Source organism: Hesperophylax consimilis, chromosome 10 (assembly GCF_061612785.1).
Source record: "Hesperophylax consimilis isolate HC1 chromosome 10, BYU_Hcon_1.0, whole genome shotgun sequence".
NCBI lineage: Eukaryota > Metazoa > Arthropoda > Insecta > Trichoptera > Limnephilidae > Hesperophylax > Hesperophylax consimilis.
The window spans coordinates 13,214,258-13,239,227 of NC_142845.1; the positions used below are offsets into that span (position 1 = coordinate 13,214,258).

At 35.8% G+C, this 24,970-nt stretch overlaps 2 protein-coding genes across 2 annotated transcripts in view; one reads left to right on the forward strand and one right to left on the reverse strand.

Annotated features, from left to right (window-relative positions):
• ebo (exportin ellipsoid body open) overlaps positions 1-21,474 on the reverse strand; it is a 30,510-nt gene extending 9,036 nt beyond the window's left edge. Inside the window, exons 1-16 of the mRNA XM_089636084.1 lie at positions 21,312-21,474; positions 20,837-21,046; positions 18,710-18,907; positions 16,774-16,945; positions 15,719-15,875; positions 15,328-15,481; positions 15,061-15,233; positions 12,710-12,833; positions 11,958-12,040; positions 11,749-11,857; positions 11,241-11,333; positions 10,681-10,801; positions 9,220-9,367; positions 8,060-8,177; positions 6,939-7,067; positions 5,812-6,072 (exon numbers count right to left, since the gene is read on the reverse strand). Coding sequence (XP_089492210.1) covers positions 5,812-6,072; positions 6,939-7,067; positions 8,060-8,177; positions 9,220-9,367; positions 10,681-10,801; positions 11,241-11,333; positions 11,749-11,857; positions 11,958-12,040; positions 12,710-12,833; positions 15,061-15,233; positions 15,328-15,481; positions 15,719-15,875; positions 16,774-16,945; positions 18,710-18,907; positions 20,837-21,046; positions 21,312-21,314 — 2,253 coding nt within the window. The 5' untranslated portion in view covers positions 21,315-21,474. The remainder of the gene's footprint in view (positions 1-5,811; positions 6,073-6,938; positions 7,068-8,059; positions 8,178-9,219; positions 9,368-10,680; positions 10,802-11,240; positions 11,334-11,748; positions 11,858-11,957; positions 12,041-12,709; positions 12,834-15,060; positions 15,234-15,327; positions 15,482-15,718; positions 15,876-16,773; positions 16,946-18,709; positions 18,908-20,836; positions 21,047-21,311) is intronic.
• A 187-nt stretch (positions 21,475-21,661) lies between these two features.
• LOC149420321 (lysosomal-associated transmembrane protein 4A) overlaps positions 21,662-24,970 on the forward strand; it is a 46,239-nt gene continuing 42,930 nt past the window's right edge. Inside the window, exon 1 of the mRNA XM_089636608.1 lies at positions 21,662-21,818. The gene's annotated coding sequence lies outside the window, so the exon portion shown is untranslated. The remainder of the gene's footprint in view (positions 21,819-24,970) is intronic.

Below are 24,970 nucleotides of genomic sequence, written 5' to 3' on the forward strand. Positions count from 1 at the left end.
CACAGCCGGTAACTGAGGACTTCCCATATCCGAGGCCTGTCCACGTATTCAGGATTACACATACGTAAAGTACACGGATCTCGGAAGGTCCTCGATTTAGTGGTCAATAGTTTTTGGAGGTCTTGGGTCCTCGAAATAGTGTGGAACGAATTTCTTACACGTATCTTGGAAGCGTCGCGGCTCGTCCTAACGTTCGCTCGTCCTAACGTCTAAAAGTATACGCCTCATCGTATTGCTAAATATTTTATTGAAAAGAGGTCGTCTGTGGGAATTTTAGACAGAAACGTATACCTATTTGCTAAAATAAATTCGCTTATGTTCTTGAAATCAGACACATCATTACGACAATTCGCTTTGAAATGTGGTGCTAAAGATCCCAAAGCTCTGACATCCACAAAATTACGGAAGCAAGTGGCAACTGCATCTCAGCTATTGAACCTCAAAAATAACGAAATGGACCAACTGGCAACATACATGGGCCATGACATTCGGGTTCATAGAGAGTTTTACCGTCTTCCTGAAAGTACCATACAATTGAGCAAGGTGAGTAAACTCTTGCTGGCCATGGATGGCGGAAAGTTGGCCGAAAATAAAGGCAGAAATCTAGATACTATTGACCTTCAAGAAAAATCCGTGTCCGCGACAATATTACCGTCTTTGGTATCCATTCCTCCGATTCCTAATGGTACAAACGTGGAAAATGAAGATTGGGATTCAGATGACCACGGAGTAGGTACGGATGAGATTCCAACAATAAATGCACATGTCACAAGGAGAAAGAAAATAACAGCAAGGAAAATGTGGACTTCTGCTGAGAAGGATGCCATATCAAGGCAAATGGCTGTCTTCTGGATAAGAAAAAAAAATCCAAACAAAAAAGAGTGCGAAGAATGTTTGACCAATGAACCAGATTTAAGACAGAGAACATGGAAAAACATTAAATTTTATGTGCACAACATCATACAAAAGAACGCCAAGAAATAAAATGTAAAGAATCATGCCTGGAAGGAAAGAATTATAATTTTTATTTTAACTTTATGAGTAAAACCTCAAATTGTAACATTTAATTAAATGAAGACAATGTAAGCGAAACTCAATCGAAAATCTGGAAACAGAAAAATCAGAAAAAGATATTGGCACCTTTAGGACTCGAGCCCTGCATATCACAAAACTAGGACAGCATATCACATAAAAAATTAATAAGTAAATTAAAATCAGTAGGGATTAGTGGAAAAGTCTTAGCATGGATAACTAGTTATTTACATAAAAGACCTCAACAAGTAAAATTACTCAATCAAGTCAGCGATTCAAAATAAAGCGACTTTTCAATACCCCAAGGCACGGTTTTGGGACCATTGTTATTTATTATATATGTCAATGATATATTCAATATTTCCAAATATGGAGACATTGTCTCTTACGCTGACGATACAGTCCTACTACTAAAAGCAAACACCTGGTCAGAATTAAATAACATGGCAAATACAGATATCAATGAACTAAAATTATGGTTTGATGAAAACCTGTTGACTTTAAATTCTAAAAAAACTTATTACTAACCATTTTTCATTAAAAAACAAGAAACACCTAAAGAAATAAACATAATTATTCACTCTGTGAAAAATACAGAAAACCACAAATGCAATATGTTATGCACAAACATAGAAAGCAAGACCGATATTAAGTACCTAGGCATAACAATAGACCAGCGTTTAAAATGGTCCCCACATATAAATATTCTGAACAACAGAATAAGGAAACTAACATATATATTTAGATGTTTAAGAGATATTTTAAACGAAAAATTACTTAGAACCACATACTTTGCTTTCTGGCAATCAATTATACAATACGGCATTATAGGCTGGGGCGGTACATATAAAAATCAAACTCAAACAATTTACATATTACAAAAACTAATAATAAAAACCATATTAAAAAAAACCCATTCATATTCGTCCGAACTTTTATTCAAACAATTTAAGGTCAGAAAATTAAGTGCATTATACTTCTACCATGCATCATTACAAATTTATAAAAACTATATTCAAAATAAAATTGCACCCTTTAAAAATAACAGAAATCTTAGACAAACGTCAATACTTCCTACTCCTAAATGTAAAAAAAACAATAGGACAGTTCAACCATGAATATCTCGGAGTTAAATTTTTTAACTCATTACCAGAAAAAATGAGAAACATGAATGCAAAATATAAACGAATTCAAAAGCCACCTTAAAAAGTATTCCGAACAGTTGAACTGAATCGTACCAATTATAAACCAATATAACAACACCCCCATACACACAAGCCCTGCTTATTTATGGGGATACATCAAATACTAATATTATGTAATTAATAACTGTACTATATTGTGTAATTATATTATGTAATTGTTATATTACGTAATTCGTGTATCTTTTTTTACTAATAAAAAAAACCTTTTTGAGGCTCTTGTGTCATGTATCCGAGTTTCATTGGGAGATTTTCTGTGTTTAAAATGATGTATAAGAATATTCTTGGCATATATTTGTTTTAAATCATTATTATATTGGTTCAATAATTTTAATTATAAATGACTTTGTTGTCTTAATTTTTTTGTCAGACTACCTAAAAAACCATAATTTTTTTTTAACGATTTTGTATGTTTTATTTGATGATAATGTTACTCTGCGTTTGGTAATTTTTTCCGACTCTTCAAGATCCGCATTAATAAAACCCTTCCTACAGCTCCTCCTTAACCCGCTTGATAACATCACCCATCCAGGTGGCGATATTCTTCCCTTGTCCTTAATTCAGACAGAGGCGTTTTTGTGAGGTGTAGGTAATAGGGTCATAGAGCGGATTAACGAAGAATGGAGTGAAAGAAGAATATATGACGCGGATTAATCAAATACTTGATCAGGTGTCCTAATTACTTATTAAATATTACAATACCGTACATCGAATTAAACAGTATTACAGAACATAGTTCACAATACGAACTAAACGCAATATTGAATTTTGTTTCAACAGTCAAAAACTGAATTCCTTGTCGGCACAATCTTAATAGTGCAATACTTATTATATACACATGCACGTAGGAATTTCGAACGACGGGTCCTCGGTTTAGGGCGTAGGTGAGATTTCTTGACACTCGAGCTTGCAGCGCCTCCTGGTGTTCACATTCCGGCAATCGGCACCTTTTAACACGAAACCGAGGACTTTGAGAGAGTCCTCGGTATAGGGTCTGTGTGTGATTTCCAGCATTAGCGGCGCCGCCCTGGTGGTCACACATCCGTACTAATGAAACACTAGCCAAATTAAACCTGATATTTTTCGCCACGAAAATGAGGACTCTCTCCGATCGGCCCAAAATTTCGACAGTTGACCAATCAGAACGCATAGATTATAGGTACATATTCAGTTTTTCGCATTTTGAATCCGAGGACGTCCTCGGATTCGTGTGAGTCCTCGGATTCTGGGTCTAAAGGCCTGTGAAGGTCCTCGAATAAAGGTGCATACAAACTCACCCTCACACAAACACTCACACATACATTACACACGTCACACACACACCTATATACTTCACAAGTCACCTGGTAATTAAGGAATAAACATACCACTTAGCAGACATTACAAGGAAACATATCATAGGTACACAACATGAAGTATCTTATTCCTGTATATTGTTTCATATCTGTAAATCATGTACTGTTTGTTTCTATAATATAAAATAAATAAATAAATATCGTATTAAAACGGAGATCGAGAATTTTGTTAACAATCTGGTTGATTTGACAAATATCGATCGATCGCGCAATGAAAATGTAAAAAAACAGTAATACCCATTGGCAGCTCTATCAGAGGAATTTTTTAAATCGAAATATCCAAAGCAAATAAGGAACGCATAATCAAATTGGCCGAATTTCGAAGCAATTCAAAGCAGACCAGGTCAATGAAATCGCAAATGTCATCTGAAGAAACGTTAATTTAGCAACTAAATCCGAAAATGACTGTTTTTTTGAGGATTGGTGATTTATTTTGAATAAAGTGCTGCCAATTTAAAAAAATCTTGCATGGGACAGGACAATTTGCAGAATAAATAAGAAAGATTTGTAGCAGTTCTATCTAGCCCCGCTACAGAGCTATAAGACCGGTCAGTTCCTCTCACTGATTTACGTCTGTTTTGCCGTATGGCAACCTCGGGACAACAGGAGACGGGCTTGCGGACAATGCGGCCATCTTCAGTATTCAACAGGCTGCGGTTTTGGGAGGTTGTGACTTCAGGAGGACTCGAGCCACCACGCAGGTCGACATATTTTTACGAGCTACCATGACGCCGTAGTTAGATATTCTACCTTGGTCATCCATCTCTCTACTTAATAAATTTAGCAATGCTGATTGCACTGCTTGGCGCCCTTTACGATAATCAGGTCAGTTAATTTAAATGTCACCACCTTATTGTCAACTTCTCAATGTAATCTTAAATTCCACCGTTGCATTTCAATCCTTCGGATGATGCACACCCCTGAGATATTAAACTAATGATATAAAGAGTTCTCATGTTACCTAAAGTTGTAGGAATAAGTATTATTTTGGAATCGTTTTCCCCTTTCTTTTTATTCTTACACACTTTGTTACCTCATGGCTTGTGAATGGCGGCCCACTCTCGGCTACTTTAGAGAAATGATTTGGAAAAGATCTCCTCTTTTGTAAGTATTGTTTAGCGGTTTAGCAAAACATGCTATAGATTGTGTGTTTTTTGTCATAATTATAGTTTTACAACTTTAAAATAGGGAAAAAAAATTGCATGCTCGTCTTCTATTTACGAATAATCACTTTAAATAGAACTCTACGGTTCAATATAACCATGTCCCACTATGTTTGGCAATAGGTAGAAGCTTCAGATACAGAAATCTGCTATACTATGTCAATATTGTTAGCGGCCCTTCCTAACATGGCTCTATTGGGATGAATTAATAGGAGGATGTGAATCCATCAACGGGCAGCCAAAAGTACAGTATAGTCTCTGTGATCCTAATCTACAGTAATCCGAACCACCGGGTGGGTGGAAAACACAAAAGTTAACCATTGAAGAAAAAAAATAGTTTTCAGCGGTTAATTTGTCATAATTTCATGAATAGTGCACTGACTCTAGCAAAACAAATACAATTGGCGCCTTGCATATCTCACCGATACTGATTAAAGTCGGGAACTTTATCAAAAATCAATTCGTAAATTAAACCCATGTAAAAACAAACTGCGGTCATTAACATTTCGAAACATCGCGATGACATTAGTTTGGTTTTGCAAAGAAACAAGAAACACATTCCTATATTAAAATCAAAGACAAAACGTGTAATACTTTGCTTACGACCTATACACGGATTTATGTGCCTAGCCATACTAAGCTCAACATTCCAATCAAGCCTAGCTTAAAAGCATCTGATATACCGGGCCTCAGTCACGATTCTTCAACACTGCAAATGCAGGGCTTTGGTCTCTAGGGGTTAAAGATTCCAGTAATCCAAAAATTCGTTAAAACGAACAGACTCGGTTTTTAATTATTCAGATTATAGAGACCATACCGTACCGAAAAATCAATCAAATGCTATGCAGTTTTGATAAAACTGACTTTTTGATGACGATCTGAACAGTTCAAAACATGTTCTAAGTTAAAGTCCTCCATCAGTGTACAAACAACGTCTTCTGCTCATAATGATGGTAGTAGGATGATGTCAAATATTGTAGGGTTATTCATCTGTGTTTTTTCTAGTGTAGATCAGTTCAACTTTTGCAATGAGGATGTATGCAATTTTTAAATCAATACCTCAACCGAAGTGGCAAGCATCTTTTTTGTCTGCGTATTATGGTCGGCAAAGTAGTCCAGCAGCTGCCCCAGTTGTGGTAGGCTCTGGGCGCAGGCCTGGCCCACCTGCGGCAGGGGACCCCCGCCCGACAAGCTCATCAGGGGGGCGCACCACGCCTCTACCAGCGCGGAGCACTGGCGGATGCGCTCAGGCGTCTGGATGCCGTCGCCGGGGCACTGCAGCACCATGACGCATAGGGCTTGGCGGATTACAGCAGCAGTCTGGAGAAGGAAAAGAGGGAAAGGTGAATAATAATAATACATAATTAGGTAATTTGTAAAGCGAGTTAAAAATCAAGTGCTGCCTATATTATCAGTGCCTTGAAAACTGAAATTCAATAAAAATACAATCTATCCAACATATTACATATAATGTTTTCCCTAATATGAAATTTCTGTTTACGGTCCCGGAAAACCTTTTAAGAGTTATAACTATAATAAATTATGTGCATCAGGTGTATTTTTTTTTACGTTAGTTCGACAAAGGAGGGCCTGAGGAAAATAATTTCGCTTAGGGCCTCTATCTTAGGGGAAGCTGTGTGGAGGGTCTTTAAAGAAAATTATGAAGAGGAGGTTCTGGGAAGGAAAAAGCTATGAGGGATGGGTAGGAATCTGGAAATCAGTGTGTCCAGGAGTAACAGACATATGAATCCATCCCTCCAAGGCAATAGGTTTAGAGAGTTCGACTGGAGAGGTGAAACGGTTTCCCTCAAACGGCCTCTCCTAATCTGGCCCGCCATGCAGTTGGTGGGCGGATGCATCCGCCGCCAACACCTGAAAAAACCTCATCCCATAAACCCAGGCACCTCTGCTAGGTCACCAAATGTAGCCAATTACTTGGGGTGACCTATGCCAGAGGCGTTGGTTGGTTGGTGGCACAAATAAAATCATCAGACAGTTTATGTTTCAGTACAGTTCAGGGATATCCATTAAACTTTCCACCGCGTTCCTGACATACAAACATTATGCACATATGTAGTTGAAAAAGTGGCATCTTCAAACTTATCATAAAGTAAAATAAATGAATTAAGGTAAAAGCTTTGTACATACTAAGGAATGTACTGTTTTATAAAGAATTCTGTAAAAACCTTGGCCTCAAGATGTGTGAGAGGGCGGGAGACGAGGTCATTAAGATGTTGCAGAGGATCTGACGCCCTCAGAGATACAGCCACACTGAGGAGCAGGTGGGCAGCAGCGTGACTTAGCACTGGGGCAATCTGAAAAAAGCATCAAAAAAAAATTAATTCTTATACATCGGATTGAATTCTCAACAACTAATAAAAAGTAGACTTATTTATGCAAACACATTAATGAAAATTGTCGAAAAAAGCTAAGCTAGCAGTCTACAATGGAGCGCTAATACCAATTCTGATGTATGGCAGTGGGGCATGGAACTGGTAGCGGAAAGATAAAAATGAATGCTGTACAGGGTGTCCGGGGGTATAGCGCACAAGTAAAAATATGTAGATCCGGAAAGAATTCAGGGCTGATTTTAGTGTAATAGACAAATATAAGAAATGGACGCTTATATGGTTTAGGCATGTAGAGCGAGTGAATGAATAAAGGAGTGTAAGGAGAATACATGATGCGAAAGTGAATGGTGGAAGAAGTCGGGGATGCCCGAGGAAGACATGGCAGAATTGAGTAAATCAAATACTTGTGGCAGACTCAGAATAGCAGAAGAGTATGAGACAATGTAAGGATCTATCTGCTTACCCTGGGGCAACGTCATGTTGGTTGGTTAGTTAGTTAATAAAGTACATCCAATACAGGCGTCATACTGTCACACTTATGACAACATTTTACAAAGTTTTAGAAGCAATGGCCCTGATATTCTAATTTGTGGAATTCGCTGGGCTGGCGACAGCCGACTGGCCGTCTCCTCGACATCAACTTGACGAGTCAAGTTGGGGAACATTCCAAGATGGCGACTTGTCCATCGTGTCTAGTTAAGTGAACCCCACATATTAATTTTTTTTTTTTTTTTTTTTTAAAAAGAAAGACAAACATTCCCGGGTTACGAATAACCCAAAAATGTTTGAAAATCTCCTACTACCATCACAGAAAGCCGAAAATGTTGCTTGTGTTGTGATGGAGGACTTAGCCAGCCGAGGAATCGAACACGCGACGCTCGGGTGAGACCCAAGCGCTATGCCCACTCAACCACTGACCGGTCAAAAACTAAACATAAATAAACATAAATATTTACCGGTGGGGACAGGGTCAGCAGCAGGGGGGATGCAGCCCTCAGGAGCGCCCCAGGCTGAAAGGAGCCCTGAGAGACGTAGGGGATCACACCACCCACACACGCCAATACATCGGCATGACTAAAAGGAAATATAAAAGCAGTTAAAGTATTATAAACTTTGGCTAATTGGCATACAAAGTAACGAGTCGATTACACACAAGGAGCAGCCTGTCACAGTCGAGGAGCATCCTGCTTTTTCAAAATGGTAAATTATGATAGATTTTTGACATTAGAAATTCACATTTTTGCTATGAGAAAATATTAAACGCTAAATGGCGGACATGGCTGCAGGGGGCTGATCCTCCTAGAGGATTAGTTTGTTAGTCATACTGGACGCGTTTTCATGGGTGAGGATGCCCGCACAGAAGGATTTCACAAGAATATTTTTTAAAGATGGGAATTTTTGAATCTCGATGTTCATAATTAGGAAAACTAACTAGATGGCAATTGTTAAAAACTCTTATTATGATGATATCAACTAATCAATAAGAACAGAAACACACTGAGGTAACTGGTTGGACTACTAACAGGATTCTGCCACCTCAGGAGACACATGAACCAGTTGGGAATGGATAACACCAATAGTTACAGGAAATGTGCAGAGGATGAAGAGACTTCAATTCACACATGGTGCCAATGTTCGGTCGGAACTGTCCATGGGAACACGGCTAAGATAATAATAGTTGGATAACTTGAATGACGCCAATTTAAGGGCACTGTACAAATATGTATGACTTCATAGGCTCTATTAAATTATTTACAAACAGATACAGAAACCTTTAATTATCTGGCAAGTGTTACTACAGATAAAAACACTTTTATCTGATTTAAGCTTGGAGAAGATACAACTTTGCATGCTAAGGACATTATAGTAATAAAGCTCGGCATATTGCATAATTTTACACATGTTATTTTAAACTTCATTACATTTATTAGAAGATTAATCTGAGAAGACATATTGTGGAACTAGGAGACAGCAAAATAACAATGACACCCTGGTGAACTTTATCAATGGGACCGGTTACTGTTAAAGGTAAGATGTGAAATGAAAAAAAAACTGGGCCCAATGGAGATGGCCTGAGTCCCGTAGAATATGAACCGATTTAATAGGGTTAACTTACACTCGCACAAATGCATCGACCATGGGTTGTGGTTGCATTTGCAACAAACGATGGTCTGTGGCGGAAACTCTTTGCAGGACGACTAGAAGACTTTCCAGGAACCTGTCTGCTTGGGAAAGGCACTGCTTACCCATCGCCTCGTCACACTCTAAAAACAATACACACCATATAATATATACATACAGTACTCTACAACTAAACCGCCACACCAAAAACCGGGCAAGTGAAAGTGAAAGCAAAAGATTATAGTGCATACATACAAAATATGCTAAAAATTAAAACAGACAAACACAGCTATCGATTGTTCATAAAATTTCCATTTTTGATTAAATTAAGAAGACTCCATTTTGTACAAAGCTTGGTACTCAAGTCTAGGCACGCGGCAGACTACTGAAATTGATATACGAATAAAGGTGAATTATAGAGCTTGATTTTTAGCTATTAAATAGTAAAAATAACGGTGGATTATAGTAGTTGTCGGATAATGGAGCAGTGAATTACTGAGAGACTGTATATGAACATATATTTTTTTACACATCTGATGGTATAAACAGTTATTCAAATAGAATAATATTATGAAACATTATCGAGTTATTCTTTTTTTATTGTTTTAGGTCTAATTTCAAGTACCTACCCCATATTGTAGTCATTTTTATCATTGTGATGCATTTAGCAGTTGCCTTGTGGTAGAAAGAGGGTTTTTTTAACTTAAGTCTCACATAAATTGCTTCAGCAAAGTTTGAGGATGGGTTGTTTTGTAGAATTTGAATAATTCATCAAATTTCAACATTCATTTTCGCGTTCTATGAATATACTATTCAAGTTCTACTACTATATTATTATAGGCCAGTCACTTGATATAAATGAAATAATAACAAACTTGAAAATCAACTTTGAAATTTGAAGAATTGTTGAAATTCTCTGAAACAACCCGTCCTTACATTTTATGACTCTTGAAAAAAGGTTAATTTCAGGTACCTAGGTGTTTTGACTTTTGATGCTAGTTTTGGTTTATTATAGTTTTACTGCCGAGCTCGTAAAACCTCGTGCAGAAAATAATAATAAAGTGATACATTTTATAACTTTGGGCAAAAAGGGACAATGTCAGGTATATTTCACTATTATTTTCAGTTTGTGGTAGATTTACCGCCGAACTTTAAAAACTTCTTAATTGGGAAGCAGTTCTAGCTGCAAAACTTCTTATCTGGGAAAAAATGTGTATTTTGTAGTTTTTTTTTTATGGAATTTTCAAGGGACCAAAAAACAAAACTTCTTAAGCGGGAAAACTTCTTAAGGGGGAACTTATTAAGTGAGTTTGACTGTAGTAACAGGTGACGAAGAAGAGACATTGGACAAATAATGTTCACATTCTTTTCTAATCCTTTCCACTCATGCCTTTTCTTTCACTCTAGACGGCAGTCACACGGTCGTGGCAATAAGTTGGAATTATAACAGGCTTACCATGGAATAATGTTGGCATTAGTCTTCCCAACAGTTGTGTAAGGGCTGCCAAGTCCTTCAGCTGATAAAGGCTCACAGAACCCATCGCATACGCCGAAACCGATTCTTGCCAGACTTCTAACTAAAAAAATAAAAAAAGTACACACATATTACATCAAAGACTTAACAATTTTGTTTTTACCAATTACGTACATACTAGCTGTTACTACACGTCTTCAACCGAATTTCATTACAAAAATTGGCGCCTATAATATTTTTTGCAAGATAAATGGAAATTACAAAGTTTCAGAGTTTTTGCTGCTTCAGACAAAGATTTTCTGCTTTACCTATATACATAGATAAAATATTGTATTAAGGATGTATTCATTTTGACTTACAACAAGGTTGAACGCTTGAAGTGAGTTGGTTTGTACTAAGGATGTATTCATTTTGACTTACAACAAGGTTGAACACTTGAAGTGAGTTGGTTTGTATTAAGGATGTATTCATTTTGACTTACAACAAGGTTGAACACTTGAAGTGAGTTGCTTTGTATTAAGGATGTATTCATTTTGACTTACAACAAGGTTGAACACTTGAAGTGGGTTGGTTTCCGCAGCTTTGGCTATGCACTCAATGCAATGGTGAAGAAACGTTTGCCATTCAGTTTCACCCTAAAAATAGATAAAAAGAGTTGGACAATTTTTCATGTGAATACCGCACAAGAGTTTCAACTGCTCCCAACCGTTTGGAGCCAGTGAGACTATGGCATCCCCAATTGGGGTATGTTGTGAGACTGAAGGTAGTGGGGGAGAGGAAGGAGATACAAAACAGGAAGGTGGGTAAGTACCTGGCTATTCAGATCTGGTCACCAAACACAACTAAAGCCATTTCAAGCAATGTTTCAATTCTGAATGGTGGTCTTATATCAGGGCGATACTGAGAGTATCTTCCACTCTAGAACGTGCCGCAAATACACCTTATATCAATATAATAGTTAAATATATGTAATCATAAAGTCGACGTAAAATAATTGTAATACAATAATGTTACGTAAAATGAAGTTAATTATAAATTAATGCAATTTACATCATCATTGACAGTCTCATTATCCAAAAGACTTAATTCCGCATTGTTATGTTGAAACTGGATCTTTTTTAATATTCCGTTGACTAGTCCCATAAGCGCATCTGAATATCTGAAATCAAAAACACAGCATTGATTTTTTTGTTAATATTATGAAGAAGTAAATCTGGTTGTTTCAAAATTAGAAATAGTTAACAATAATTGCAGCTTACTTTAATGAATCCATTTTCTTCAAATTGTCAATGAATTGTGACCAAATATCTAAACACAGTGTAAAACTTGAACATCTTGGCACCTAAAAAATAGACAGTAAATTATTATTTATATATGTCAATAACATTTTTGATAATCCATAAATTAGGTACTTTAAAAATTATCTTCCCGCCAAAACTGTTTTTTTTTTTTAATAATCCATCTTTGAAAACCAAATTCTTTGCTTTTGTTTTGTACACTATAAAAATCAGAGCATTCGTGAGATTTTGTATGAGGAGCATTTAAGCCAAATCTAGGGTGAGGGGAAAATGCCTGTCAGCCATCTTGTATGACAAACTTTTGAAATGATTTGTATGCAAGGTATACAATGAACTTTTTAATTTTTGAATAGTTAATGATATTACAACGGTGTATGATTTTTTGGGGTATTTAATGATATGTCAATAAAAAAATTATGTAGGTTTTAGCATTTTTCATACATCTTCCCCCTCACTCTGCGACTTCAAATAGGCCTATGATAAAAATGGGACATAATCAAATATGAAGGGAAAACTTTTATAGATACCTACATAATTTTTAATCTACTACAATATAAAAATAAGGTACTTGATAAATAAATAAAAATAATAAATAAATAATAGTACTAAATCGAACATTCTGTTGAAAATGTTTTACTATTTATGCAAACTGATAGAAATAATAAAATTCACATGAATTTAGGAATAAGGTATATTTAATAAAAAAAAATTACCTGGAATGTAAATTGGAACAAAAGTGAGAGAAATCCCATTGAATCAAAGTCAGGTTCGGCTTCTAATTGTTTTAAATTCTTCAGTACAAACATTCTTAGATAGTCAGATATTTTATCTATGTACCTGTAATAAACAATGAAAAAATAATAATAATAGGTCGGTGGCCGAGTTGACATCGCGTTTGGGTCCCACCCAGGCGTAGTGTGTTCAACTCCTCGGCTGGCTAAGTCCTCCATCACAACACAAGCAACATTTTCAGCTTACTGTGGTGGTAGTAGGAGATTTTCAAATATTGTCAGGTTACTCGTAACCCGGGAATGTTTGTCTTTCTTTAAAAAAAAAAAAAATGTCCTTCTAACTTAAATACCTGTATATATTTTTAATTGTTACACAGGACGGGGCAAAAGCAATCACCCGATGTTATTTTGCTGTAATTTTTATTATTTATGATAAACTTTGGTACTGCTTGTTATTCTGCGTACTTGCGGAGTAAACCGATTCATGTCTTGTCGATTTGTACTCTACGTTTGTTTACTTCACAAATGTCAAAACTGAATTGACATTTGGCGCCATTTGCAAAAGTTATAGAGTTTTCCAATAGGGTGATTACTTTTGCCCCACCCTGTAGTAAAAGGTTCAACAGTTAAAATAATTTACAAAATTTTAATTTTTCAGGTCTCTCAAAAATGCATCAAATACCGTACATCACTAGTAAAAAACCTACATTTTTTTTCAACCGGCTGTGTATTTTGTATGGGAGTCGAGAAATTTTTTTATTCTTAAGATTACCCACTTTTAACTCTTTCACGCGGCCGTATCAACTGTTGTTACGGCAAAAAGTCTATACTCACACGCAGCTGTATCAACAGTTGATACAGAAACTTTGACGGCCGATATTCCAGCGCTCTTTCGTAATAAATGTATTTCTTGCTCACTTGGACATTCGTAGAACTATCACGATGCTGACATCTACAAGATTTCTCAAAAATAAAATTGTATTTCATAAAAAAAGATCGATAATCAAGTGCGCCTCTTCGCGCCTTTTAGTCCTTTAGGTTACATTTTTGTCAACGGATGGCGTTAGTATGTCATTCACAACTTTTCGTAACTAAAAATGATAAGTGATCATGGTGTCCCGTCTATCAACGCAGTGGCCTAAGTACACACACGCCGAGTGAATGGTGGGACCACATTCAAAAGATACAGTACGTCTTGAATGAAATTTTATGTTTTTGTTTTTATAAACATCTAAGAGTGTTGACACACGAGGATTTGTTTTCATACTGTGGAGAATAATCTGTTCTGTCTATATAGTCCAATAAATCATGCCAGAATGCTATAATTTGACATTTAATTGCGTGCATAGGCATTTGAAATATGTACCGCGTACAGGTATAGATAAAATGGAGCAAATTAACGCGTTCAAAAGGTTAACAATCAAGAACACTATGTAAAATGTTAGCATCTCGTCACTAATGTTGTCATATTGAATCAAAGTACAAAAATGAATCCATGACAGCACCTGATAAATAATTTACCCGTGTTTAAAAACCTGCATTAAAACATTTTAATTGGTTCAAATATGAATGTGGAACAGAGTCGCCAATGCATATGTTCTAAAATAGCCCTAAGAGAGGGAAATTTGAAAATCTATTCAAGAGATTCAAATTCTCCACAAAATACCTACAAGCCTCCAAAATGAAACAAAATTCTATTGAAATTAGTATTTATTTTTTATTATCTAGTCTTTTTCGGATTTTCTCTTTCATTCTGGCTTTAAAATAACTTTTATTGAAAATTTGCTTCGAAACGAAAACGAAATTTAGTGCGGTTAATACGGTTGGATAATCAAGAAATGCCCAGAATCCCCGTATTTTCCCCACAAAAAGTTCTTCTCGCAAAAACTCATTCTTGAAAAATCTTAGTAATTCCCCGCATTTTGGAAAATTCTCCAGGAATTGGCAACCCCGATGCAGAAAATTTACACCATAGATTTTTACTGACGTAGACTGGTTGTTGTTATCAGCAGATTAGTCATACCAACCAAACGGCGAGTTTCAATGATATGGTGTTTTTTAATTTTTAAATTCTGCATGTAATAAAACTTATATGTATATTTAGAATCAGCGTTTGTTGGTCTATAATGTCTATATGAATACACATTTTTTAAGCCATAATATTTATCCTTATTTATTTCTTACTTATCGGAATGGGTCTTCTTACATGCAGATTTCACATCAAACAAGCAGTCGTTTGGCAGCTTTGCTAGACTACCTCTATTTTCAACTTATGCATATATATAAAATACATTTAAAAAAGGGACTTAAATAATATGATTTTTTTTACTTACTCAGTGGACAAATTGGCCAGTGTGTGAGAGCTATTAGGGTTTGTCACACAATCCAATAGTTTTCCTATTCCATTTCCCAGCCGGAGGGCAAACTCAGATCCTGGAGGAGAAGCTCTGCGATACATCAGCTCATTAAGAGCACTCATTCCCGCAACACACACCTTTTCACTGAACTAAAAGGGTAAACATGTTTAGTAACAAAAAAAAACAATATTAAGTGTTTCAATGAGAGAAAATGATATAAATTCATTGAAAAAAAATATTCACCCTTTTTTGAGTAGCAACACTGGCCCAATGGAAAACTATGGTGATGACACTAGGCTGTAAGTGGGTAGATACTGGTAGCCATACAAATAGATTCTGTAGAATATTCAGGGTAAGGACAATGCACTCCTCTCCTACATCATCATAGGAACCAGTTCTGAAAAATGGATGAAGAAAAATGTTGTGTATTTTGGCATTTTTATACATCTACATTCAGGAATGGAATCACCTCAAAGGCAATTTTCAGTGTTACCTACATATATCCGAAGCTAGATGCCAAAAGGCTCATGAAGAAAAGGAAATACAATCTGGAATGAGGAGTGGAAGAAGTTTGGACAGGGATTTAACTATCAGTGGTTAAAGAGAAGATGAAAATGATTAATTAATAAATTACCTTTGAGGGTTGGTCCGAGAAGCAAGCAGGTCTGGCAGCAGTGCCGATTGGGGGTAATCCGTCTCAAGTCCCCCCTCCCCCCTTTCTGGGGATGGTGGAGGGTCCGGGGTGAGGTCCAGGTATATATCCTGGTTGTCTGACAACTGCTTCAGAATATCTGGACAACATATTCATAAGTTACACACAAATACACATTCTTATTGGTAAAAAATTAAGGATTTTATTTTGATTAAACTGTTTTTAGAAGCTCAAAAAAAAAAAATTGTAAGAATACAGATTATGGAAAGAATTTTAGGTCTAAACAAGAGCTTGATGTATGAAAGAAAAATACCCAACTTGTCAGTTAGGTCGAATACCCTTTCTGTTTAACCTGCATGGGTATTTTTTAATCATATTCTGTATATGTTACATGCGCAAAAATATAATTCATCTTAATATTTTAAAGTACAACTTGCAAAAACTGTTTTATTCCTAAAATAATTAAATTAGTGCCATCTATGAACTCATAGATTATAAAGTATGTGCCGTTTACCCTTAATTTTGGATCTGTAATTAATACCGAGGAGCTTAAAGGAATTATAAAGCTAATTTGATATACTATTTTTTCTAATAATTACATCTTGTTCTTGGGCTAGTCTAGGGGTAGGCAGACCGCGGCTCTTTGCATAGGTGTTTGCGGCTCTTTAGATATCAACTCCAATTTCACCTCCATCCTCCACCATTATGAGATGGAGCCGCCGAACAAACTTTGACTTGAACAGCATCAGTGTTGCCAACTTAGCTCTTTTAGCTTTTAGAACTGTCATATAGGTTAAAGTTGTCAAGTGGTTTAGCTTCATAGCTCCTTTTTAAGATATTCTAGCTCTTATTTTTATACAGAGTAGAACAATTTGGCCCGCCCTCCCGCCCATCTTTATTCACTTGAAAGTCTGCTGACCCATAGACTTGTATATATGATAGTAGGTATATTGTCCAGCATCCCTTTCACCAAAAGTCACCGACTGCCACTGATACATATATATAAAAAAGAAACAAGAAATAAAGAAAATAAGTACCAGTTAGAATGAATATTAATCTCGGCATTTGGTGAAGAACAACTCTTTCGACTGTGCTCCTTTTGCAAAATGACAAATCATTGTGGAGTCGTCCCTGGGTGTCAAATCCTTCCGTCATGTTGCGGATGAAGAGTAAACCTAACACTGCCGACTGCCCGCCCTTTCTTATCTCCTGGAAACATTAACATCAAGGAAATAGAACATCATTTTCTTTGTGAGTATGTCCGTCTGTCCATTATTGCCTTGCGATTAACCTTTCCGGGAGTATGTTACGTAATTCTGGCTGTGCTCTGGGGAGTGAGTTTTTTTTACATAAATAAAGATATATATTTTTTGATTAAATTTTATGATAGTATGCAAAATAAATAACAGCCGATATCTCTGTCGATAATGATGTAAAATGTTTAAAATTGGTGTAAAGTCACAGGAATATGCCCATAGACGGCAATACGATGCATATTTACAGAATATGCATCGAATATGCATATGCGACCCCTGTCGTCCATAGACGTCCATACTCCTTTGGCGAAAGTGTGTACCGTCGTTCATTTGCGTCCATACTCCCGGAAAGGTTAAGTAGGTTAAATATTTAGTTAGTACCATAAACATTAAAATTGATAAACCAGCCGAAATCAGTGAAAGGGGAACAAACCAAGTGCGCAGAGTGTGGAAGGCGACGTTACCGTCTCCCTTTCTGTGATTTGTCAATTAATGAATCTGACAGTATACAGGCAACTCGCACTGTAATATCACTACTGAGTCCTATAAAATTAAATTTGCTTTGAATTACTACTTCTTTTTACAATGTTTCGCAAATTGCTGGCTGCATAAAATTTTTTACAATAAATCCCAAATTGGGTAAACAATACACTATTCAATTAGACACTTTTACAAATGTGTTATAATTTATCCTCCTCACTCATTTTTAGCGTCGCTACCAGGTGGTTTGTCTAAAAACGAACATTCAGACCCAGCGCAGAAAAGCCCTACAGTGGACTGCGCTGCAAGACTTTGCCTTACTTTAGCGAACTTTACTTTTCTACGCAGGGTTTGGTTATTTCAATGTGCGCTCTTCAGCAGTCAATGTACGACTGATGTCATGGTTTATTCAAACGCATTATTGAACTCTCCTGATGCCGTGGTCATAATTATAATATGGTCACGTGGTTTGCCTCCAGCTGGTCTAAATTTTTTTTTAATTTAAAAAAAGAATATACTAACATTCCCTATCAATTTGGATGTCTACAGTACCTACCTACAGTTTATTTTGTATGACTTACCTGCGCAGGTCAATCATTATAAGTCAAGTTACATCCCAAGGTTTTTAATGGGTAACAAGTAATTTAGTAAATTAATAATAATAATTAATAATAAGTAAGTAAATAATTTGGTACCCTATTGTGACCAATTATATATTACAGAAACCCTCTTAACTTGATGATTGACCCTTAAATAGTCTTCAATGCGTTACACATTACAGTGAAACCAGAGAAAAACTAATTGCATTTGTATCAAACAAAGTTGCTATCCGCATCTGTCAGTTTGTGCTCTAAGTTCATCTAATCTACGCATCGGATTTTGATACAGTTTTCACTATTATTTAGAGAATTTCTTCCGGAAGGGTTATACAAATATAATACATGCATATTATATTTATAGAACGTAGAGAAAAGTCGATGTTTTGTAATAAAGTTGTAAATAAAATATTTTCGAGTGCTTACATTGCTAACACTGGCTAAACCTTATGAGATGCATCAAAATAATGTAATACGGAATTATATATCTTAAAAAGGCCTACAGAAAAGTCCACGATGGTACGTCCACGATGATAACCCCCAGCTAGCTTATTATATTTACTTATCAATCAATGTTTATGGGATTCGCTGTCTAGCAAGTGTGGGTAAGAAGAATAATAAAATGGTTTGTTTTTACTTACATCAAAAAGATCCAGCAAGAAATCCGAGTGTGAAAATAGGTATTCCCTCCGTACAATGTCTACAATAATTTTAATTGCCTTATTGCGTAAAAAAGTGGGAATTTGGTGGTGATTGTTAGCTAGGTAAGTCCAGAGACATCTTCTTACTTGAAACTTTCCATCACTTGAAACTTTATTCCATTTCTTGAGGATAATGGTCTGGAAACACAAATAATTTTATAGACAAAATGTAGCAGAATTTATAAATCGAAACTGATATGGCACTTATTATTTCCACGTCTACCAAGCCTGGGTCAGGTCTTGAAATGCAACACTGTAACAAACCAACAACTACAGTTGATCAAATTTACAATGTCAGTAAGCAGGCAGCCAGCCAACATACTGATTTAAGAGCCTAAGCCATAAATTTTAGCTGGCGTATTGGCCTGCATTTAAACAATGAATAATTGTCGTAATACAAAATGGGAAAGGATGACAGCTGTCCATGAACTTCAACAACTCTGCACATGTACGCCATGCTTTAATTTTTCAATAAGCCGAACCTTCACTTGTGCACGTAGAGCTACAGAGAATCGTGCTCTTTTCGTGTAGATTTTCAATTTATGATATTTTTTTTACCAACTGACTATAATGCCTTTTCACACAATTCTGTCTTGGCACATTCGCCTTGCGTCATTTACATTCATGCATCATCTCATACATACTCTTTTTTTATTCTGACTTGAGTCAAAGGATTGGATTCCCTTGGTTGTGCCATGTCTTCCTAATAAATATTTAATGGTCATAATGAAAATAATTCCTTGATCGGTAAAGCTACGACCTTGAATTAAAAAAAATACAGTTAAACAAGGTCTTATGTAGGTCCAGGCAAATTATTTTAATAGGACACGTTTGAATATATTTGTGCACACCGATAGTATTGAAATTTTCAAAGAAGTTTTTCCAACTAGTTTGGAACATCCGCCCGCAGTCCACTCTTACCCTGTAAATATCCAAAGATATTCGGTGCGTAGAGACGTTTGTCGATTCAATTCAAGATTGTTCTTTTTACGTTTTTTTGTTACATTCTTCAGCTTAACAATAGATTAAATTATTATTATATTAAATCGTTTTTACGTCCATCCAGTATACCACTACACAAGCAAGGGTCTCTTTAAAATGATTTACCCATAGAGTAATAATATGTATACAATAATTCCAAGACTAGATACATAATTAGTATTTCAAATCCAAGAAACATCATTCACTTAGTAGATTAAACGTTCTCAAAAAATACACCTTTGCTAACCAGTTAGAAATAAATTTAATGTAGGTATACAGTGGTACCTCGACATACGAGTTCCCCAACATACGAGTTTTTCGAGATACGAGCCGGCGAGCGAGTGATTTTTTGCTTTGAGTTACGAGCGAAATTCGAGATACGAGTTCGGTTTAGCAGGTCGGCCGGTAGCGGTAACTCGTCGAGGAGCACACCCAGGAACTGACGACTGAGGAGATACAAGAGTTACAGTCACAGCAGCATACGGATGTTATGCAAGAAATTGGTTTCGAGGAGTCAGAGGAGGAGGAGGTTATTTCTACAAGTGAGATAAAGGAGATCTTAGGAATGTGGGAGAGAGTTTCACAGTTCGTGGAAAAGAAACACCCAGAAAAAGTTGCAACAGGTTGTGCATCTGATCTTTTTAATGACACTTGCCAACTCATTTCCGGAACATTCTGAGAGGGAGGAAGAAAGAAACCTCCTTGGACATGTTTTTTTCTAAACGGCCTACAGGTGAAATCGAGAAAAATGTAGCGAAAAAGGCAAAGACCAGTAAGGATATCTAATGTATTTATTTACATTCTCTTTTTTGTTTTTGTACAATAAATATTTGTCATTTATAAATACGTTTTTATTTTTCAAAACCACGTAACAAAAATAACTGGGGTGACATTTTGGGGGTTGGAACAGATTAATGGTAGTCTAACTGTTTTGTATGGGGAAATCTGCACCGATATACGAGTAATTCAAGATACGAGCAAGGTTGCGGAACTAATTAAACTCGTATGTTGAGGTACCACTGTAACTCTTATAGTAGCTGTAATATTAAAGTGTACAATAGATATTGACAAATTCAACAAGCTTACCTCAATTGTGTTCAGTGCAAACATACTGACATATTGATTAGAGCTTTTATCAACGAAATACAGGCAGTGACGCCATGAATCATCCTGTACTGCAAATGATTCCAGCATTACTTCTATGTCTCGTTTCCTCTGATTACTTGTTGTAGGATGGAAAAATTCTGTCATCAATAACTCCAGTGAAGACAAAATCTCACTGCTATTGCCGTCCGCCTAAAATACACATATATTAATCATTTCATCGTCGTACCTACCGTGTATCTTAATTAGTGGGTTTGGCAACCCATTGATTTGAATACAGATAAGGATTAGTTTCCTTCACCGCTCCTTTGAAAGTATAATTAGTAATAATTATTTTTGAAATCAGCATAGCAAAACAGACACATTTTAATTATCGGGAATGGATATTTGCGCCAACTTTATTGTTGTAAAATAAGTTCCTGATACAAATTTGAGGCTAAGATGAGAGAAAACAAACCATCTTGAAGTAGAGATAAAGCTCTTCCAAATTAATAAATCTAAATCAATGCGTTTGGTTCTACAATTCTTAAACTTTTCATGGTACGTTCCTCACAAGTCAGACTATTTACGAGTTTTTATTTTATTGTCAAATTTTGAGAGGAAATTTGACATCTGCAAACGACCACAACAAAAGCATAGATAATATCATAAGATAATATGTTAAAACATGTTAAAAGTTAAAATATCAGAAACATTTTTTAAGTAAGAAGTAGGAACCATTTCAGAAATTCTCTTTTGGCAACATAAAACAAGCTTGCAACTTAAAGAAAACATGGAATATAAATGAAAATTGAATAGAATTTATTATTTTCATATTTTCACACTGTTCGTTTCGTTTCTATTTTGTCAAGTTTTGTGTCAGATTTCGTGCGGGTCGACATCTTTTATCAAGTTCTACAATTTGGTCGTATTTTGGAGTAGTTGGACGAGTACTATTAAATCGGATTTGCATTTTAAATCGAATGTAAGTAGAAAAACACCTTATTTGACCTATATTGCATCAGATTAAGGCTGATTATTTTCCTCAAAATTGGACCACTTGTGAATCATACATACATAATGTACTATGCCTATGTTGCGCGAATATGGTACAAACGTCCAAACTAATATTGTTGATATAGTTTTCTTCTAATCTTTCGAATTTTCGTAAGACTCCCGTGTGTTAAGTATTTTGGGTATGGTGGAAGCCAAAATAAACGGCTAATTTAACGCCTTTCGTAATAAAACGTACTGTAAGCAGCGTAGAAAGTATTTCATGTGTGTCATCTATATTAATTATTGTATTGAATCTGAAAATCCTATGGATTTCTTCATTCAGTGACAGGTGACAGGGAAATGCACTTCCGTACAAACAAAGAATTTCTGTTGTTGTCTTATATGTTATTGATTGACAATAATTAAATGTTTATAATCTTGTTTATGTTTATTTTTCACGGCCTATTGCCATTCGAATCGATTTATTTTTATTTACTTCCCTTTTCCCTCAGGCCTCACGCGTATTCTGTCAAAAGATCAGATTTCCGCCTTGCAAAAAATTCAAATAAATCATATATATTTCTGAATTTATCCGAAATCTAAAAACTGTTTTTAGGGGGATGAAATACACTTTCAAATTTCTATTTATAAATAAATAAAAAATATATAAATATTTACTCACCTGTTTTTTCTAGTTCACGGTTAACACCAATTATTGTTAAATTATTATAGCCAGGTTACACAAAAATACACTGTTATTTTCCATTGCTGTAGTTGGTAATGTTAAAATTCGTCGAAATTTCACGACATCAGAGCTCACCTCAGAGAGTTTTGTTTGCTGATTCAGACAACAGATTTCTTTTGTGTATATATGTATATAAATAAGAATGTAAATGTTTGTTTAAAATCTTAAATCTACGATAGTTCTTCACCGATTGCTTTGAAATTTTGATACAACGTTGGATTCGAATACGTGTGTATTCATTTTCGTGAGAAAATCACTTCAAGGGTGCTAAACAACTTAGTTTATATATTTAATGTATTTCTATGACTTAGACTTATAACTTCTTAGTAATAATAATATTTGTATAGTGCCGTTTTTGTGCAAAATCACCTCAAGGGCGCTGTACAAATATATAATACATTTCTACAATGATCTATGTTATTACTAACTATATATGGAGATAATATACAGGACCATACTTACCTGGTAGGTCACAATGAGCGTGTTTAGGAAAGGAAAAGCAAATTTTATGGTGGTGGTACTACAATACAAGGTTTTGATCAGAATTCACTTTCCTAAATGTGATTCGTCCCTCGATATAAGACAGATTTCGAATAATGTAAATCCAATAAGAAAAGTGTGATTAGGATGTATTATAGGGAATACAAGAATGCTACTCTCAGGAATGGTATATTTCATTTAAGGGTATGGCAGCTTAAAAAGGTAAGTTTTTAGTTTAGACCTGAATTCTGTTGGACTTGTTATGGACCTCAGTTCCGGAGGGAGTTTATTCCAAGCCTTCGGCCCAGATGCTCCGAAAGCGAGATCACCAAACTTAGTATTTGGCTTGCGCTTAGGTTCCATCAGTCTGCCTATAGCTGATGATGTTGCTGCCTAAGACCAGCGTTTTCTGGGACGCATAGTTCTGAGATGTAGGGTGGGGCCATTTCATTGATGGATTTAAACACCATGCAGCACAATTTGTACTGGATTCTTTCAGGGCACTTGAGCCAATGAAGATTACTAAGGTGTTTTGAAATATGCAAATATTTAAAAAACCCATTTATGACCCGTGCTACTGCATTAAACAGTGTTTGAAGTTTGTCAATTTGATATTTTGGAAGGCTGGCATAAATGCCTTTGCATTAGTCGAGACGTGAGACAAGTAAGAGTTGATAAGTAATTTTGTTGCCTCTGTTGGAAGGTTTATTCGGACGGACTTGAGTTGAAAAACGAAAAAAAAACAGTGCTTGCAGTCCTATTTATTTGACTTTTGAACGAAAAGTCCGAATCTAAATTGATACTTAGAAGTTCGACTGTTGTTTTTGGGATGACATCCCTGCCGGAAATAGAAATAGGCGAATCGTCTATGAAATCTTGATGTTTGTTTATGGCCGCCCAGAGAAACTCAGTCTTAGATGGATTCAGCTTGTTTGAAGACATCCAACGATTCATTGCTTCTAGTCATTTAGCTATACGGATCTTGAGACTATTGATTTCATTTGGAGCGCTGTAAAAATAAACTTGCTGATCGTCAGCGTAGCAGTGAGACGAGACCAAATGACTTGATTATTTTGGCGACATCAATTGTAAAAAGGATGAAGAGAAGTGGACCCAAAACGTATCCCTGGGGTACCCCTAAAGAAAGTGTTGCGAAGTTAGACAATTTATTTCCAACCCTCACGGCTTGTAAGGCATTTGGATAGATAGGATGCCAACCAATTTTTGATGTCGGAATTCAAACCAAGTGTTTCCTTATAATCTCCTAATGAGGAAGTTGTGTTCAATCATGTCAAACGATGCACTCATGTCTAGGAGGGAGATAAGTGATAACTTACCTGACTCTACGGCAAGAGTTATGTCTGATAGCATACGAAGTAGTCCGGTTTTGGTTGAGTGGAACTTTCTGTATGCAGATTAACGATTTGCGAATAATTTATTTGAATTCAAGTGAAATTCAAAGTTTGAAACGGGTCAATAATTACGTAGGTTATCGGCGTCTAGTTGTGACTATTTTAGTATTGGTGTAACTACAGCCGACTTGAGTGGTTCAGGAATGTCACCGTGCTGAGTGATTTATTAAAAACGTGAACTAGGAATGGAGCTAAAACAATAGAACATTGTTTTAATAACCATGTCGTTATGGGATCAAGACTGCACTGCTTTACTTGTGGCTTATAACTAAGTTTAATAGATAGTGACTTATAACTAAGATTAATAACTAGTGATTTACAACTAAGACTTCTAACTAGTAACTTAAAACCATACATATTTTTATGATAGAGTGAGAAATACCGCTATAATATGACTTATAAATATGGCTTAAACTAGAGATTTACGACTAACATACATATTTACATTTACAAATACAGATTGTTATGATTTCTGCCCGTGGTGTCAGTGGTAAGGTATAAAAT